The 19,800-nt window shown below is 34.2% G+C and overlaps 1 protein-coding gene across 3 annotated transcripts in view; it reads left to right on the top strand.

The window, feature by feature from the left end:
* WDR41 (WD repeat domain 41) overlaps positions 1-19,800 on the top strand; it is a 50,325-nt gene that overhangs the window by 12,562 nt on the left and 17,963 nt on the right. For 2 of the 3 annotated variants that reach the window (XR_008529547.1, XM_054578512.1), the window contains exons 3-7: positions 2,936-2,984; positions 4,164-4,295; positions 6,817-6,879; positions 11,606-11,717; positions 17,761-17,823. Coding sequence is in view for 1 of the 3 variants with exons in the window: in XM_054578512.1 (XP_054434487.1) it covers positions 2,936-2,984; positions 4,164-4,295; positions 6,817-6,879; positions 11,606-11,717; positions 17,761-17,823 (419 nt within the window). In the remaining 2 variants the exon portion in view is untranslated. The remainder of the gene's footprint in view (positions 1-2,935; positions 2,985-4,163; positions 4,296-6,816; positions 6,880-11,605; positions 11,718-17,760; positions 17,824-19,800) is intronic. The other variant, XR_008529548.1, reaches the window with a different exon arrangement.

The raw sequence follows: 19,800 nt of genomic DNA, 5'->3' as shown, positions 1-19,800 counted from the left end.
TTGTGGTAATCAGTAAAGAAGCATTTCTCTTAAAACCTTATCTTCAGAATTGAATCTTTAGATTCTATTAATTTAGAGTGCTTTCAGTTCTTAAATATAGTTTTATATCAGTAAGCCACTATTATTTCTTCCATTGAAAAACTTAAGCTTTAATTACTATTTTTTTATAGTTCATTACTTGTTTTCAGCCATTACAGTTTATCTTCATATATTAGGAGTTATTGGGTTGAATTTTCATTTATGATTTGGAGGTTGCTGCAGTATGTGCTTGATGGATTAGGATAAACTGACTTATTTAAGGTAAATGGATATAGTTTTTAATTATTTTTTCTAGTACACTGGATGATTGTAATTTGTGAATGATCTTCCAAGCCTTTATTAGTTATTTTATGAGAGGTAATAGTATATAGCAAAGTTATACTGATTTGTATTTTTAAACTTCACGTTTTCTCATTACAGTAGGTGATAATAAATACTGAAATGGAAAAAAAAAGGTGGCAATAGAATATATAAGAATTTAAAGGCCTGAATAATCTACCAACTGTGTAATTGACCTCTGAACAACTAAAAATTGGCTGTGATTTCATGCATTACTCGAGCATCGTCTAGATTTAACTTTTGTTCATTACTGATTAAATTAAAGTTTGAGGTGAAATGCTTTATATCTAAACTCATGAACGTGAGATTCAGACATGATAAAGCAATAAAGTAAGTTAAAAATCAAGTTTAGAAAAAAGTGTGTATTTTAAACCTGTAGTCTTCTAAAATGGAGAAAAGCAATTACAAGAGTTTCAAGAATCAATAGAAGTTGATGTTATATAGCAAAGAAAACTTAAGACCTAGAGTCTTGCTCTCCCAACATCACTGTACAAATAGAAAGAAATCAATAGGTCTAGAAACATAAGCTATTAAAGATGTCTACTATTTTTGATACTGAAGGCATTATTTAGTATTATAATTCAAAAAAGTGTGTATAATTAAGCAGGTTATATTTTTAATTTAGAGATAATTTTCTTTTTAGTCTTCATATCTTTTATATATTTCATGATTTCATTCTGAAATAATAAATGTTAAGTATAGATCTTAAGATAACTGTATAGTTGGTAGCTTGTTACCTAAGTAGTTTTAAAAGTCTTTTTCATTAAAAAAAAAAAGTAGTTCTATATTAAAATACTATAAACAGGCTTTGTCAGACTGTATTTGGCCAATTTCCCATCTCCTGGGAGATGGGAAAATCTGCATAATCCTGGATAATCTTTTAGCTTCTACAGTGGGATATGTAATCAGATGGTTTTGAAATGGGCACTAAGTATAGGAATTGTTAGAGCCAGTGAACAGTTATGTATGGACCTTTGAAACTGAGTATGACAAATTTGACCTTAAAGCTCAGTTTGGAGTTTTAAGGCAAATGTTACTTGACTGAAGTTGTGAGATTTTAGGGATCTTATGTAGAGATAAAATTCATTAGAATAGATCTTTCAGGAACAAAGTAATTTTTGTGTCCCATCAGTTCTTTTCCCCAATTATACATTATGGCCAACAGTGTTTATTTTAATCAAGATTTTCAAGGCATACCCAGATTTTTTGAAACCCAATAACAATGTTGTAAAGAAGTACAGGTTTTGCCCTGGCTGGTGTGGCTCAGTGAATTGAGCATCGGCCTATAAACCAAAGGGTTGCTGATTTGATTCCCAGTCAGAGCACATACCTGGGTTGCAGGCCAGGTCCCCAGTTGGGGACATGCAATAGGCAGCTGGTCATTGTTTCTCTCACACAATGATGTTTCTCTCCCTCTCCTTCTCCCTCCCTCCCCTCTCTCAAAATAACTAACTAACTAACTAAATAAATCTTTTTAAAAAAAAGGAGTACAGGTTTTCTAAATGCGGTAGCTGTAAGTGGAGTATCACTTATCAATGTTTATTAACTATAAGGGCCCAGATATATGCAGTTTGTAGCTGCATATACCACTTCTTTCTCTTCTATTTAAAAAAGCAAACCTCAAGTTCAAATGAATGAAAGTGATATTAAAGGAACAACTGGAGACTGTGATTCATTGAAGAATCATTTGCAAACTTATATACTACATTATTAATGACAAATTACTTACATGCTTACAATGTGATTGCTATACACTACTGCTTGAGAACAGTGCTTTTTTGATTTTTTTGTAATGCAGTTACTATGGTGAATAATCCTGTACAACAGATTACTTTTTTGACAGTGTTTGTGTTATGGGTATCTTTTCTACAAAATATAGGTGACTGTTCCTTTATGTATAATGAATGTGCGAGGTAAAGAGAAGAGATGAGCTATGACTGAATCCATCACAGCTCTTTTGCCTGCCATGAAAAACTTTCCTTTACTTTTGCATTTCAGGCAAACAAACAAAAAAATGCCCTCAAAAAAACCCCCAAACCTTCCAGACCAAGAACACTGTGTTTATATAAAAAGACCGAAGAGCCAAGATGAGTAAAGGAGAGATCTTGGCTTTAAATAGCAGTTAGAATAGTTTTACAGAGAAAATAATAGAAATAATTAACTTACCAATGACATGGTTTCTTTGTTTCACTTCTAGAATATCACTTCCTATCAGCGAAGCTGTTTCTCAGTTTGGCTTCATGTCACTTAAGTCAGGGTTTAATTATATAATTTTAAAGCAAGGGAGGACTTTAAAGATTCTTTACAGACCTCCCTCATTCTTGCATTTCTTGCAGTTTATTCATTATGACACTGTAAATTATCTTATTTATCTTTCTAACCTCAGTACCTGGCATAAAACCTTGAAGGTATTCAGTATTTGTTAAATTAGCATAAAGACTTGATCTGCATTAATATTAGGAAATCGAAATGTGATTAATAAGGTTTGATAGATCTTAGTAATATTAGCACTTAAATGTCACCAATGATTTTTTTTCTTTTGACCTTCTTTAATCAGATTTGCATCTGCTGGTGATGATGGACTTATAGTTATATGGAATGCCCAGGTGTGTATTGGTTGTGTGTGGATTGTGTAATAAAGATATGATTGTGTAGTTGAGGATGCATTTATAAATGCTGCCTGGGGATATACCTGCATGTTAGTAGACAGACTAATTTATACTTGAAACGGGATACTTAGAGTGAATTAATTTAAAATGGGTACTAATGTTTCATAAGTTTTTTGATTAAGACTTTTTCCTAAGAAACAAATGTCAAGTTGTGAAAATAATTTTAATTTTACCTAACAAATTGTATCAGTAGCTATGTAGTGATTCTGAAAATGAATCAGATATTGATTTTTGTGGCAGACAGTTTTTTTTCCAAATTGTATAATTACATAATATACTTCTGATATTTGAATTTAATAGAAGTGTAATAAAAGGCTTATTTTTAAAAACATTTTTAAGGCTTCACCAAATTTCATAGAGGCCTTTCTTCCTGATCCTTTGATACCAAAGTTACTCTATTTTGAAATATTTATCTTTTCTCACTATCTGATCAGATCCTCAGTTTTCAGTGACTTTAACTGTGATTAAAGGAGTTAACTAGGAGATAAAGGAGTTATGTTCCCTTCATTCATGAAATCTTGCAACCTTGGAAAGATTTGCAGTTTGTTGTATTTACATTGTATTTTAGTATGTTTGCTACTTGGGAAGTCTGGGAGAGACTAATGGGTGAAGATGCTGGAGAGTGTGAGTAGGTGCTGCTATTAAATAGAGATGGCGTGGAGGCTACCTTTATGAGTGCTTGATACATATTGGATATAGATATATTTCTTGTTATGCATTTTTTTCCTTCCATAACTTTATAACCGTGGAGACTTAAATAACAAATACTTGGATAAGGAGGACTTTTTACTTTTCCTGTAGATTAAGTGACTGATATTTTGATGCTTAATTTATCCAGTTTTATTCTTAAAATCATATGGAAAGAATATTTCTTTAAATTTTCTGTAAAATATGCTACAATTTGTATTTTCTATCGGAAAATAAATAAAATTGTTTATGGCTACTCCTTCAGCATGTGTTTAGATTTTGCTTTGATTGCTTAAAGTTAAATTATAAGATCAAACTAATTTCAAATAGAACATATGTGTTTTCTATGTGGTGATTCTTCGGTGTTGTCATTTAAAATTATTTAAGTTGTGAAATATGAACCTAATAACATTTTCATTGGTATTTCAGACAGGAGAAAAACTTTTGGAACTCAGTGGACACACTCAAAAGATAACAGCTATTACGGCATTTCCTTCCTTGGAAGCATCTGAAGAAAAAAATCAGCTTATCTTGACAGCCTCTGCTGATAGAACAGTTATTATATCCTTAAATCTGGAAGAGAGTGAAATACCAATATTGACTCAAGGGACCAGTAATATATGAGATTAATTTTTAGCCTGTTGAAGCCTGTTTCAGCAAAAATGATTTTGTTCTAGCTTTCACAAGATACTTCTTAAAAGCATTAGGCATCTGGAAAATATTAGACTTGAAATAGCAGGTTAAGGCTTATTATTGATGGAAACCCCATGACCAAAACTGTCCTTTCCTGAGTTACTATTATATGAAGTTATAAAATGGAGGAAATGGAGAAAATGGGCTTAAACATATTACCTCACTTTGCTTTTTAATTTAGGGGAAAAAAGGTCAGTTGCACTGGAAAATAATTTACATTTTTTTACTACTTATTGTACAGGGAAAAAGTTAATAACCTCAATTCATAAGAACCTTTTGAGTACCCAGTCTGACAGAAAAGTAAAGTATCATTGACTCAGTGTTTAATATTATTTAGTATTTTAAAATAATTTTTAATAAATATACTACCTTTTTTTCTGCCTTACTTTTAGGTGAAATTTTAAGATGTCATGGCATTAGTAAAGTTTTATAAAGTGCTTACATGTGCCAGGCTTTGTTCTGTTTTATATATATCAATCCATTTAATCCTTACAGTAAGTGTTTTTATCCTCATTTACAGATAACGGAGGCAAAGAGAAGTTAACTAACTTGCCCAAGGTCGTGCAGCCAGTGTAGGGCAGAAGGCAAGCAGTCTGACTACAGAGCCAGAGTTCTGAACCACTGTATAATAATAGTGCCTTCATAAAACATTTTCCTGAAACAAATTCAGCCCTTTAATACTTATATGAGGAACTGAATTTGTGAAGGCCATAGCCAAATGCTATGGATAACTGTAATCTTTTATTCTTTTTCTAAATTTAAAGCTATCATAGATGAGCTTTAAAAAACCTGTGCTCATCTGAAAATTCTGCTTAAATAGCTTTCAAGCATTAGTGAAGGAAGTTTCAGAGTAAGACCAAAGGAGCCAGTGTTTCTCAGGCTTCTGTAGAACCAAGGCATGCTTTATGACACACTTGCTACGACTTTCTCAGCTGAAATGATTTCTAGATGGACTGCCACTAGATGAAAACATTTTATGAAAATATTTAAATGGTGATAAATTTTGTGGATTACAGCATTATGTAAATAGGGGCATAAAATGCATTCATATTTTTAGGTCAGCTTTATTACTGCTGCTCTATTGAGGCATGTGTTTTATGCACCAAAGCTCTATTTTGTGTTAATTTTTTTGTTTAGGTTTCAGTATAATTTCTACAAAAATAGAATTTAAAATGCTTTTTAAAAAAATAGACCATTTCTAAGGTACTATAATAATATTTAGAGGCAGTTATTAAAATTACTGTTACAGTACAGAAATGAGTAGTTGGGACAGTATCAGTATAAACTTGACCTGTGAATGACAGCATAAACTCACTTCCTTTGCTGAATAACTTTGTTGAAAATAATTCCAGGCTGCTTTGTTGGTAGTTCTTTTACTCAGGTGAATTCTCAAAGAACTCAGCTTGGGCCTTTACTTTTAATCAACTTCATTAAATAAATGCCAAGGGTAGATTTTAAAAAATTTTTGTCAAGTGGTAGTCTTAAAAGTTTGTATATACAGCTATACATTTGCTATGTAAATGTGTTCTCGGACATGATGTAAAATGTGTATCTTACCATAGGAAATGCTATGAAAAATTTGAAAATCATTGTACTCCTTATGTCAAACTAACCTTGGACATTTTATGAGAGATCCTCTATTTTAAATATGGATACAGGTAATAGGAATATACTGTTAATGTCTTTTTTAATTAAAGATTTTATTTTATTTCTAGAGAAAGGGAAAGAGAGGGAGATCTAGAGGGAGAGGAAACATTGATTGGCTGCTTCTCATATGCACCCCAACTGGGGACTGAACCTAAAACTCAGGCATGTGCCTTGACTGGGGATTGAACCAGTGGCTTTTTGATTTGCAGGACGATGTCCAACCAACTGAGCCACACCAGTCAGGGCTGTTACTATGTTTTTTGAATCAGGATAACAATAGTAAATTATGTCATGCACATTGAGAGAGCTTTCAGTAAATATTAATAGATGTGTCAGTTTTTTAAATGGTATTTCATTTCATTGCCAGTTTATTTTGTTCCTCAGCAACATACTCTGTGTTAAATGCTTATTAGATTATGGTAGACTTATTTTGGAGAATAAACCTTAAAATTTAAACTGTTGGAATATTTAATGCTTATAAAGACTCAGTTTTCAGATAATCCTTCCTGTTGCCACTTTCAAATAGTTTGATAGTAAAATTTATCTCAAATTTATTTTAGATTATAAACCTGTTGTGCTTAGTTGATGACTCACTATATGAGTTAACTTTTGTAGTACTATAAATTCTAAATATTTTATGCTTTATTTATTTTCTACCTGTGTGACATTTGTGATTTAATTATTAGAAAAGTTACAAGATTTGAAAATTCTGTTTAGAAATTACTTCTTAACATAAATGTAGGTATGGAATTGTGATACTGGCAGACAAGTTCACAAAGTATCGTGCTTCCAGTCTACTGTAAAGGTAATTTCTTAAGTGGGTATTTTATGATAATAATCTTTTTGTCTGAGAAAAAGTGTTTAGTAAGTTTGATGAAATTACTTTTGTAGGTTTTAAAAATTATTTCTTCCAGATGTAATTACAGCTGTTTGATTCTTCTAAGATTAAATTGTTGGAAGTATATATTTTAAATGCTAGAATATTTGAATTTGAAATTAGAGCAAGGGGCAAATCTCTATACCAAGATAAGGAAAAGGCAGTACCTAGTTTGTTTTTAGTAGGTAATTGTAGAAAGAGGCATTATTTGCAGAATGACTCTATAGCAGTAGCTAGTCTGTTTCTTTATATTGTACTTTAAAGTAAAAACATGGAGTTATTTGTCCCTCACACTCTGCCTTGTACAAGGTCATAAAGATAAGACATGTCAGTTATGTCATTCCAAAACAAAATTTTATGGGGCTAAATGGTTGCTACTATTTTCATTCATTTTATAATTATTAATCAGGCCTTATTACATGAACTCTTCTACATGTTGGAGAAACAAACTTAGATAACACTTGATTAGTTGATTTCTTCTCCTAGAGAAGAAATTATTTAAAATGTTCTCAGAAAGGGCTACTGTTTTCCAATAATGTCAGCAAGTTTGGGGAAAGATATTAGTCAAGTGAGAGAATGTTTCCTCATTTGCTTTAAAGGTAACTGATCTCTAAATTGGAGCTAATGCTTATTTAAAAAAAAATGTAAAAAGGCTTGCTCTATGCCAACAGTCAATGCATTTCATTTTTTTCCTGAAAGGCAGCATCTCTGGTAGCCATCTCATGCTACTGTACTCTTCTAATTATTAGTTAAGTTTATGGGCAAGGAAGCACCATTTACTGTATGCTTGAATCCAATTTAACAATGTACTCTCTTTGAAGAAGTCATTTAAGTATTGATCAAATCTATATGCTTTATGTGGCCTGAAAGACCCCCCTTTTAAATTCCTTTAAAAATATTCTTGCTTTCTGTCTGAGTTCATTAGGTTTCAGACGAAACACATGAATTGAAGGAACAGGGAAGGAGAATACATTTAGTGTATTGGGGAAATTCTTTTGGTGAGCTGTTTCACGAACTGTTCAATAAAAAGTGTTTAATTCCAGTATGTTGAAAGTATTTTATAAAGGGTTTTTACTGTAATGTTAATCAGCCAAACAGTTGTATTTACTCCTGCTATGATCCTGTTTCACATTAAAAATTGTTAAAGTAGCACTTCACTTGCTTTTAGTTCAGTAGTTAAATTGTTTTTGAACAGATAATTTATTAAAGAAATTCAGATCCCTAATAAATGTAATACTATTTATTTTTTGAACTAGTAAAGTTTTTATAAGGGTTGGTATTAGCAGGGAGATGGTGAAATTGTCATTTTTATTGCTGTTGATAATATAAATTGATATGCTCTTCTGGAAAGTAGTTTGGTATTATGAGTGAATCTAAAAAAATGATTACATGAGTTGACAGTGATTCAACTTCTAGAAAACTTTTAAAGGGAATAATAAACCTGGGCTGAGATTTATGAACAGAAATGTATATTATAAATATATTTTATAAATGGATGATTGGTATTATCTTAAATGTCTTCTAAGAAAATAGTTCAGTTATGGTAGATAATGTATGCTAAAAATGGTATTTCATTTCATTGCCAGTTTATTTTGTTCCTCAGATTTCACATATAAGTGGGATCATATGGTATTTGTCTTTCTCTGACTGGCTCCTTTCTTCTTCTTTTTTAAAATTTTTGACACTATTATAGTAGAAATGGTATTTTAGAATAGTACATAGTTTGGAAAATTCTAATGATAAAATGTTAAGTAACAAAAACAGTTTATTATTCTCCACAAAATGCCAGCAGAGCAAATCTCGTAACATATAAAAAGGATATACGCCATGACCAAGTGAGGTTTATTTCAGAAATAGTGAGTTTAGTTTAACATTTTGAATAATCAGTCAATGTAATATACCATAAAAAAATGAAATACAGAAAACATGATCATCTCAATACTTGCAGAGAAAGCATTTGAGAGACTTCAACGTCTCATGATAAAAATACTCAACAAAGTAGGAATAGATGAGGACTTCCTCAACCTTATAAAGGGCATCTATGAAAGCCCTTTCATAGTGAAAGACTGACTGGATACTTTCCCTCTTGAGATCAGCAACAAACAAGGCATTTCTATTTAATGTTGTACTGGAGGTTCTGACCCAGGACAATTAGGCAATAAAAGAGAAAAGGCATCCACATTGGAAATGAATAAATAAAACTATCTCTATTCACAAGCAACATGGTCTTTTTATATAGAAAATCCTATTAGAACTAATAGATGGATTTAGCAAAGTTTCTGGATACAATATCAGTATACAAGTTAATTTTATTTCTATATACTAGCAGTGAACATTCCAAAAATGAAATTAAGAAAATAATTTATTTACAATAGCATCCATAGGAATAATACACTTAGAAATAAGCTTAAGAAGTAATAGGTGACTTACACATCAAAAGTACAAGACATTGTTGAAAGAAATTAAAGAAAATCTAAGTAAATAGAAAGACATCCTATGTTCATGGATCAGATTTAATATGGTTAAGATTTCAGCACTACCCAATCTAAATATTGAACACAATCTTTATCCAAAGCCAGCAGGTTGTTTTTCTTTCTTTTTTTACAGAAATTGGCAAGCTGATCCTAAAATTCATATAGAAGCACAGGGGACCCTAGAATAGCTGAAACAATCTTGTCAGGAAAGAACAAAGTTGCAAGATGCAAACTTCCCAATTTGAAAATTTATTACAAAGCTATAGTAATCAAGACAGTATGGCACTGGCATAAGGATAGACATACAGTTCAAAGGAATGGAATTAAGAGAGCAGAAATAAAACTTTGCATATATGGTCAATTGATTTTTTGACAAGGATGCTGAGACCCTTTAATAAGAGAAAGAATAGTCTCTCCAACAAGCAATGCTGGGTCAACTGGATATCCACATATGAAATAATGAAATTGGATCCCTACTTTGTGCCATATCCAAAAATTAATTCAAAATTGATCAAAGACAAATATGTTAGAGCAGAAACTATAAAACTCTTAGAAGAAATGTAGGAGTAAATCTTTGTGACCTTGAATTAGATATCTTAGATATGACAGCAAAAGCACAGCAACAGAAGAAAAAATGATAAATTGAACTTCACCAAAACGAAAAGCTTCATGCTGCAAAAGACATCATCAAGAAGGTGGAAAACAACCCAGAGAATAGGAGAAAATATTGCAAATCATATACCTGATAAGGAACTTGAATTCTGAATACATGAAAAACTTGTGTGACTCAGCAATAAAAAGTCAACACAATTAAAACTAGACAAAGAAGTTGAGAGACAGTTTTCCAAAGACGATGTGCAAATAACCAATAAGCACATGAAAAGAAGCTTAGCATCATTAGTCAGAAATGCAAGTGAAAACCATAATGTGATACTCTTCCATGTACACTACATGGGTAATACCTAAAAAATAGATAATAAGTGTTGATAAGGATGTAGAGAAATTGGAACCCTTATACATTTCTGTTGGGATTGTAAAATGGTATGCCCACCTTGGAAAATAGTTTGATAATTAAAAAATGTTAGAGTAATTTGACCCAGCAGTCTCTTGTGTGTTCCCAGGAGAAATTAAAATTATATCCATGTAAAAACATGTACATGAGTTCTCATAGCAATATTATTAATAGTAGTCCAAAAGTGGAACATCCTAAGTGTCCTGTCAACTGGTGAAAGGGTCAAATACATACAGTATATTCATACACTGGAATATTACCTGTTAATAAAAAGGAATAAATTATTGATACTTTTGGAAACTATTGATAAATTGGAAACTTTTGATGAGCTGATCTTAAAATTCATATAGAAGTAGGGTAGGACCTCTTGAAATATAAATTGCATTGATTATTTTCAACCTTTATTGTTCCAGTAGTTTTGAAAGCAGTCCCACCCTCAGTCCAGGCAGAAGCTTTTCATTTTTATTCTTCTCACTTGTTCTTGTCCTTGTGCTCACGTGAGTCAGTAGGTGAGGAGAGTACTACTAAAGGTAAAGGACTTCTACAGACCTTGAAGTACTTTCCTTAGTCAATAATTATGAGATATTAATTTCAAGATACATAAAAACTAGGGTCCTATTTTTAGTTTTATTTAAAAAGCAGTTTATTTTAAGCCTTGTGTATTAGTTGTCTGTTACTGAATAGCAAATTACCTGAAAACTTAGTTGCTTAAAACAATAAATATCTCACAGTGTTTGTGGTCAGGAATAGAGAGCAGCTTAGCTGGGTGGTTTTGGCTCAGTGTGTTATGATGTCATCTGAAAGCTTGACTGAGTTTGGGAGGTTCCTAGGGGGCTCACATGTTGGTGGTTGTGCAGAGGCCTTGCTTTCTTGCTGTGTGGGTCTTTCTCCATGTGGCTGCTTGTGTGCATTTGCCCTGGGGTGACCTGAGAAAGCAAGGTGGAAGCCACCATGTCTCATGTCTTAGTCTTACAGGTCACGCACCATCCCTCCTGCCACATTCCATTCATGAGAAACTAGTTACTTAGTAGAGCCCACATTCAAGGGGAGGATAATGAAGCTTCACCTTTTGAAAGGAAGGATATCAAAGAGTTGAGAACATATTTATAAACACCAATGAATGCATGAAACTTCTAAACTGACATAATATTTCATATGAATTTTGCAGTGTTTAACTGTTCTTCAGAGACTAGATGTTTGGCTGTCTGGTGGCAATGACCTATGTGTGTGGAATCGAAAATTAGATCTCCTGTGTAAGACTAGTCACCTTTCTGATACAGGTAAAAAAAAAAAATCAAGGTAATCATGATTCATAGACTCTGAAAGATACAGTGGATCTTCAGAGACTTTCCATGAACAAAAGGGGGGCTTTTCAGTTCTGATTATAACATGTAGCTGTATTTCCCCAATTTGGTTAAGAGTTGTGTAAAATACGAGTATTTCCATCCCAAACTGGAAGAAGACTCCCCTTCTTTTGGCTTCATCATTTCTTCCAACAGAATTTCTCAAAAGTGCCCTGACCAATGTGGCTCGGTTGGGCAGCGTCCCGCAAAGCAAAAACGTTGCCAGTTTGATTCCCGGTCAGGGCACAAAACTGGGTTGCGGGTTTGGTCTCCATCAAAGTGTAGGGCACATGCCTGGGTTGCAGATTCGGTCCGCAGTTGGGGTGCACTCGAGAGGCAACCGATCAATGTTCCTCTCACATCAATGTTTCCCTCTCTCCTTCTCTAAAAATAAATAAAATCTTTTAAAAAGAATTTCTCAAAAGTGGTCAAGAAAAATCCTTTCCTATATGCTCTTGGGCCATGTTCTTAAATTGAGTTTGATGAACATGTTAATACTTGGAAGCAGACCTTTACAATAGTATTTTCTTCTTAATTTTTGGGATCATTGGATCGTGAATAGATTTCTAAGAATGACCTCATTTTACAATTGGTTTTACTAAAAAGTTTGTTTATGAGCAAACTTACTAACAAAATTCTATTTTTCCAGAATTCTATTGACATACACTTTTGGTTTTAACAGAAAAAATCAATTTTGACTTGTGTTGATACCAAGGATCTTAAAAAATAAAATTAAAATGTATTCAGAGTAAAGATATTTAAGTATAAATGAGTAAATTTAAATGACAACCTTGAAGTCATGTGATACACTATTAATTTTTTGTTCTAAAAGTAATCAGGTGATCCATGGCCAGTGTGGCTCAGTTGACTGGAGCATTGTCCCATACACCAAAAGGTTTTGGCTTTGATTCCCAGTCAGGGCACATATCTAGGTTCAGGGTTCAATCCCTGGTCAGGGTGTGTAGGGGAGGAAAACAGTTGATGTTTCACATCGATGTTTCTTTTTCTCTCCCTTCCTCTCTTTCTAAAGTCAGTACACATGAAAAAATTTAAAAGAAAATAATCAAGTGAACCCATGGATATCCTAAAAACAATATTAATAAGCATCTTGTTGACATCTAAAGGGTAGTGGGAGTCCTATGAAATGAATATACAGTTCATAATTGGAACTAGCTTATCACTATATTGATATTATAACATATGAAAATAATGTGATAGCAAAACTAAATCCTTACCAGGATTTACAATTTAACCTTTCAGTTCAACATTTGACCACTAGTAATCTTTTTGAATCTAGCATATATTTTCATGTTTACTATTTTCATGAGTTATATCTCTTTATTTACATGTACATTTTCCTATTTATTTCTTAAATTAGCCTGTGGTCATCTGTGAATTTTATTCCACGAATTATTAGTACAAAAATACCTTGGAGATATTGCAGGTTTGGTTCCAAACCACTCAGTAAACTGAGTTGCATGCTTTTTCTTTTGTTTTTCCAGTGCATATTATAGTTACATTTATACTCCACTATAGTCTATTAAGGGCAGAATAACATTCTGTTTTTAAAAACATACATAGCTTAATTAAAAATTCTTTATTGATAAAAATGCTAAACATCATCTCCGTCTTCAGTGAAATGTAACCTTTTTTGATGGTGGAGGGTCTTATCAATATTGAAGGCTGCTGACTCCTCAGGACGGTGGTTGTTGAAAGGTGGGGTGGCTGTGGCAATATTTTAAAATAAGACAACAGTGAAGTTTGCCTCACCAATTGACTCCTTTTGTGAACGATTTCTCTGTAACATGCAATGCTTTTTAATAGCATTTTACCCACAGCAGAACTTCTTTCAAAATTAGAGTTCATCCTCGCAAGCCCTGCAATGCTTTATCAACTATCAACTAAATTTATGTGATATTTTAAATCCTTTGTTGTCATTCAACAGTCTTCACAGCATCTTCACCAGGAGTAGATTCCATCTCAAGAACCCACTATTTTTGTTCATCCATTAGAAGCCATTCCTCATCTGTTAAAAGTTTTTTGAGGTTGCAGCAATTCAGTCACACTCAGGCTTCACTTCAGAGTCTAGATCTCTTGTTATTTCCACCACATCTGTAGTTACTTTCTCCACTGAAATCTTGAACCCCTCAGTCAGCTCCTCCAAACTCCTATTAATGTTGATATTTTGACCTCTTCCCATGAATCATGAATGTTAATGTCATCTAGAATAGGGAATCCTTTCCAGAAAGTTTTCAATTTATTTTGCTCAGATCCATCAGAGGAATCAATACCAATGGCAGCTCTAGCCTTCTAAAATATGTTTCTTAAACAATAAGATGTGAAAGTCAAAATTACTCCTTGACCCATGGGCAGCAGAATGGATGTTGTGTTAGCAGGCATGAAAACTATTAATCTTGAAGATCTCCCATCAGAATTCTTGGTGACCAGGTGCGTTGTCAATGAGCAATAATATTTTTGAAAGGAATCACTTTTTCTAAGCAGTTTTTAACAATGGGCTTTAAATATTCAGTAAATCATATTGTAAACATATGTGCTGTCGTTCAGGCTTTGTTGTTCCATTTATAGAGCACTAATAGAGTGAATTTAGTGTAACTCTTAGGGGCCCTAGGATTCTCAGAATAGAAATGAGCATTGGCTTCAACTTAAACTCACCAGCTGCTTTAGCCCCTAACGAGAGTCAGCCTGTGCTTTAAAGCTTTAAAGCCAAGCCCTGTGCTGGTGTGGCTGAGTGGGTTGAATGCTGACCTATGAACTGAAAGGTTGCTGGTTTGAGTCCCACTCTGGGTTGTGGACCTGGTCCCCAGTTGAGGGTGTACGAGGGGTAACCAGTTGATGTTTCTCTTGCACATCAATGTTTCTCTCCCTCTCTTCCCTTCTCTCTAAAAAATAAAAAAAAAAATTCCTTTAAAAAAAAAGTTTTGAAGCCAGATATTGGCTTCTCCTCTCTTGCAGTGAAAGTACTGGATGACATTTTCCAATAGAAGGCTGTTTCATCTACATTGCTGATCTGTTGTTTAGTGTAGCACCTTCATTAGTTATCTTAGCTACATCTTCTGGATAACTTGCTGCAGCTCCTCCATCAGCACTTCACCTTGTACTTTTATCTTATGGAAATGGCTTTCCCCCCTTATATCTCATGAACTAGCTTACACTAGCTTCAGACTTTTCATTTGCACCTTCCTCAGGTGCAAATTTTATTTCTGCTGTCATCTCTCTCAGCCTTCATAGGATTGAAGGGAGTTAAGGGCTTTTCTTGGGGGTGGGTTTTGGCTTACGGGAATGTTGTGGCTGGTTTGATCTATCCAGACCACTAAAACTTTCTCTATATCAGCAATAGGCTGTTTTGCTTTCTTACTAATTGTGTGTTCACTGGAATCGCACTTTTATTTTCTTCAAGAACTTTTCCTTTGCATTCGTAACTTGGCTAACTGGTACAAAAGGACTGGATTTCAGTTTCTGACATCTTCCTCACTAAGCTTAATCATTTCTAGCTTTTGATTTAAGGTGAGAGACTTGTGACTCATGCTTTCACTTGGGCACTTAGATTCAATTGTAGGGTAATTAATTGGCCTAATTTCAATATTGTTATGTCTTAGGGGATAGGGAAGAAGAGAGACAGGGAATGGCTGGTTGGTGGAATAGAACACACATTTATAGATTAAGTTAAGAACTGTTCTTACATGGATGCAGTTCATGGCACCCCCAAACAGTTACAATAGTAACATCAAATATCACTGATCACAGATCACCATAACAAATATAATAATAATGAAGAAGATCCAAATACTTTGAGAATTACCAAATGTGACTCAGAGCCATGAGGTGAACAAATGCTGTTGAAAAAATGGTGTTGATAGACTTGCTCAATGTAGGATTGCCACAGACCTTCAATTTGTAAAAAAAAAAAAAAAACTAAAAAAACCCGAAACAAAAAACCCACAATATTTGCAAAGTTCAGTAAAGTGAAGTGCAGTAAAACAAGGAATGCCTGTAATTGCGTTATGAAATATTGAAATTAAGGCTAAAAACAATCTTTTGTGTGTTAATACCAATAACTACATATTACTGCAATCTCCCTTTATTTTGCAAGATACCTTTGAGTACCATTCATTCAGCAGAGTAATGCCCTGTTTGTCAGTGACTCAAGAGAGCAGAATTCTTTGAATCTATTGGAAAGCTTTGAAAAGGCCACATATGTTACTATTGGTGAGCTTTTGGTGGTTTGTGTTTACCAACTTACAGGGTTCTAGGTAGATACCAGTGCTTGCTTGCTTGCTTGCTGTTAGAGCATTTTCTCATGAAGCTCTTTTCATAAGCCTTGCTTAATTTATGGGCTAGCAGGGCTTTTAGGGGCAGTTACTCCATATTTCGAAATAAGCAAAGCTAATCTTAGTATGATGCAGCAGAAAAAGCCTTGGGCCAAAAGACAGGGCATCAATGCCCTTTCCAGTAATAAGTTCTGTGATTCTGTGTATTAAATTGCTATTTTTGAATTATTGACTTTCCATTATTTTCACTTCACAAATAACTTTTTAAAAGATTTTACTTATTTTTACTTTTAGAGAGGGAGAAGGGAGGGAGGGAGAGAGGGAGAGAAGCATCAGTGTGTGGTTGCCTCTTGCGCGCCCCCCCACTGGGGATCTGGGCTGCAACCCTTACTGGGAATTGAACCAGCGACCCTTTGGTTCAGAGGCTGGTGCTCAATCCACTGAGTCACACCTGCTAGGGTACTTCACAAATAATTTGATAAACATTTTTGAACAAACTGATTTGTGCGTCTGGAATTCACTTCTTCCTACCTCTTCCTGTGCTCTCTCACTTTTTATCTTGTGCTGCTAACTCTTCCTATTTGCCCTCTGCCATCACCTCCTCCTTCTTGAATTTGGGAAATACAAAACATACTCTTAAAACAACCCTATGCAGAGCAAAGATTTCAGAGAGAATTACCCCCCAAACTGCAAGAGTGCTAGTCTTTTGACAGGTGAGAAGATAAAGCAGATGAGTAGAATGTTTTCCTAATTTGCACATGTGTTATAAATTACATATATGTAAAAATTGCATAGATTTCATAATGGAAAAACTAATAAACAGGATTTTTTTCTTTGCCTACACATGTAGTGGTTGTAAATCTTTAATTCTTAATGACAAAGGTAATAATTGTAACATATATTACATAAGTTATGGTTACCCTAAAATTTCATGATTCAGCTATAAAAAGATTCTTGGAACTCTATATTTAAATAGATAAGTGAAATATAGTTGAATGTTGAGTCAGAGTATTCCAATAATACAAGGAATTTTGTAAATATATTAATTGATTATAAGCATGTTATTTAAAAGCCACTTTCTTAGCTGTTGACTGTTGGCTAACTTACTTACTGCCAGGGAGCCCATTCAGGATTCTTAAATTTATATTAAGGAAATTGTCAATTTCACATCTTATTTGAGTGATGGTGATTATCTTAATGGATCCCTGATTAATAAGTTCACTATAATATAAAAATGTTCAAAGAATATATCCCACCTTTAAAAGATCAATAGTGTCTTCTAAAGGTCTCACCTACTTTTTTCTTAAATTCCCACCTGAGGATATGTATATTGATTTGAGAGAGAGAGACAGAAACATCGATGCGAGAGAGAGACATCGATTGTTTGCCGTATGCTCCCTGAATGTGAATTGAATCTGCAGCCTAGGTATGTGCCCTGACCAAGAATTGAGCCCGCAACCTTTTGGTGTACAGGATGATACTCCAGCCAATTGAGCCACTTGGCCAGGGCTCACCTGTTTTTCACAAAATCATTTTCTGTTTATAAGCAAGCAAGTGTGACATAGCAAATTATGTGTGGTTGATTGTGAGGACTATTTTTATAGTAAATGACATACAACTGAGAACATTTTTGTTTTTGATGTAATCCATGGAGAAAATAATTTGTTTTATATTTTTATATGTTTTTGAAGGGATCAGTGCTTTGATTGAGATACCTAAGAATTGTGTTGTGGCAGCAGTTGGCAAAGAACTGAGTGAGTAGTGTTCTTTTTTTCAAAAAATTTTAAATTAGAACTTGTATACCCATTTTGGTAAGACTAGTTAATATTTTGTTTAAGGGACATCTGCTCCTACCCCACTTTTGGCCTCCTGGGATTATCAAAGTGATATGGAGACCTAGACAATTTCAAGATGTTAGGTCAGTTTTGTACTCCCCTTGTTCGAACATAGCCAAGTGAGGTAAGGTAACCCCACTCCTCCTGTACCCGAGAAAGCCATTTACATTCCATAGCTCTTCGTTGCTGATCCATATTCATACACTTATTTAGCAAAAAAATTAACCACATAAAGCAACTGTCAGCATTTTGGGAACTAAAAACTTGAGTTGGAAAGACTGGAGGAGGATTATTTGGGGAATTCACGAAGGTAGGACTATGGAGTTTTTGCCTCAGGAAGCCAGAATGGGGCCCATTTTCTTTGGAGGGCTGTGCCATCTCTCTAAGAGCAGTGGAATAGCAGAAGAGGGGGAATTCTGTAGATGTATTGATTGAGTATGAACATTTGCAGGCCTTTCTTAGCTGTTGACTGTTGGCTAAACTTCACTTACTGGCAGGGAGCCCACTGTGAAGGAAGCCTTTTGTGCTTAACTGCCTTGTGAACAGAATTTGGATGCCAAAATTGATAGAGTAAATATGCTTCTTAAAAGCCACTTCTTTCTGGAGGAATTTTTCTAACATAGCCCAGAGGGCATTGGATATTACTTGTGCTACTTCTTCCAGAGACCAGCCCTGGGATTTGCTGTGACCATCAATTGGCATGTTTGCAAATGCCAGTGAGATTTGAGCTAATTGTTCACTGTTTATTAACTATATACTATCTGTAGATTCCGCTGCTTTGCTGTGAAGTTTCTCTTTGTTCAGCTGTCCTTTTTCTGTGTACTCATGTCTGAGAAGTAATTTTCTAGACCCTGTGCTTCTCCCCTCTTTTCACAAAGTAGTTTCTGAAGGTATTATACTTTTTGGTTTAGTGCTTTTTTTCTTTTTCCCCTCCTTACAGAAATGTTTTCCCATGTTCTCCATTAAGCTGCAATGACACTTGGCTTTTCCCCCTGCCTTTCTTCTCTTGTAGCTGATCAATCACTTGTGTTTAACTCAGAGGTTCTCAAATTTTAGTGTGCATTAGAATGACCTGAAGGGCTTGTTAAAAATACAAACTCCTGGGCCTTATCCCTGGAGTATTTGATTCAATAAGTCTGGCCTGGGGCCTGAGCTCTGCATTTCTAACAGGTTCCCAGAGAATGATGAGGTTCCTGGTCAGCAGACCATGCTTTGAGGACTGCTGCCCTAAATATTTTGGTCTATTTCTTTCCATCTCTCTAGTGTTACTCTATTCAGGCTCTTATCTCCTTTCTTGCCTGAAATGTTGGATTGAGTCTCCTACTTAAAGTCTTTCTACCTCTGCTTTAGTGCTTGTCAAATGCTTGTTGTTCCTTTAGTTTAGTGCTTCTCAGATATATTCTTCAGTAGATGTTAGAGGGATCTATCTAAAATTTGGGCCACTCCCCTGCTTAAAAGCTTCAGTGGCCTTCCTGTTGTCTAATGCAGTCAACAGACTCATATCTCTGACTAGTACAAAAGTTCAGATTTTTGGAGATCATCATAGAATTGCCAGAAAAAAAGACTAGGACTTTAAATTGAATATATTTACTTCCATGTGGCCCCTTTTTCCCCTCATTTGTGCCCCCTACGAATGAAATCCTTGCCCTAAAGCAAGGGGGGGTTTTGTTTTTAGATTCAATTGTTGATAGTTGTGAATTTGTTGCCTTTTTAATGTTCATAGTTTTGATCATCTTTTTCTTAAGTCCCTTTAGCATTTCATATAATAATGGCTTGGTGATGATGAACTTTAGCTTTACCTTGTCTGGGAAGCACTTTATCTCCCCTTCCATTCTAAATGGTAGCTTTGTTGGATAGAGTAATCTAGGTTGTGGGTCCTTGCTTTTCATCACTTTG

Source organism: Pteronotus mesoamericanus, unplaced genomic scaffold (assembly GCF_021234165.1).
Source record: "Pteronotus mesoamericanus isolate MK-2021 breed Mesoamerican mustached bat unplaced genomic scaffold, CSHL_Meso_final contig_50, whole genome shotgun sequence".
NCBI classification, from domain to species: domain Eukaryota; kingdom Metazoa; phylum Chordata; class Mammalia; order Chiroptera; family Mormoopidae; genus Pteronotus; species Pteronotus mesoamericanus.
This window is presented reverse-complemented; position numbering and strand designations above follow the sequence as displayed.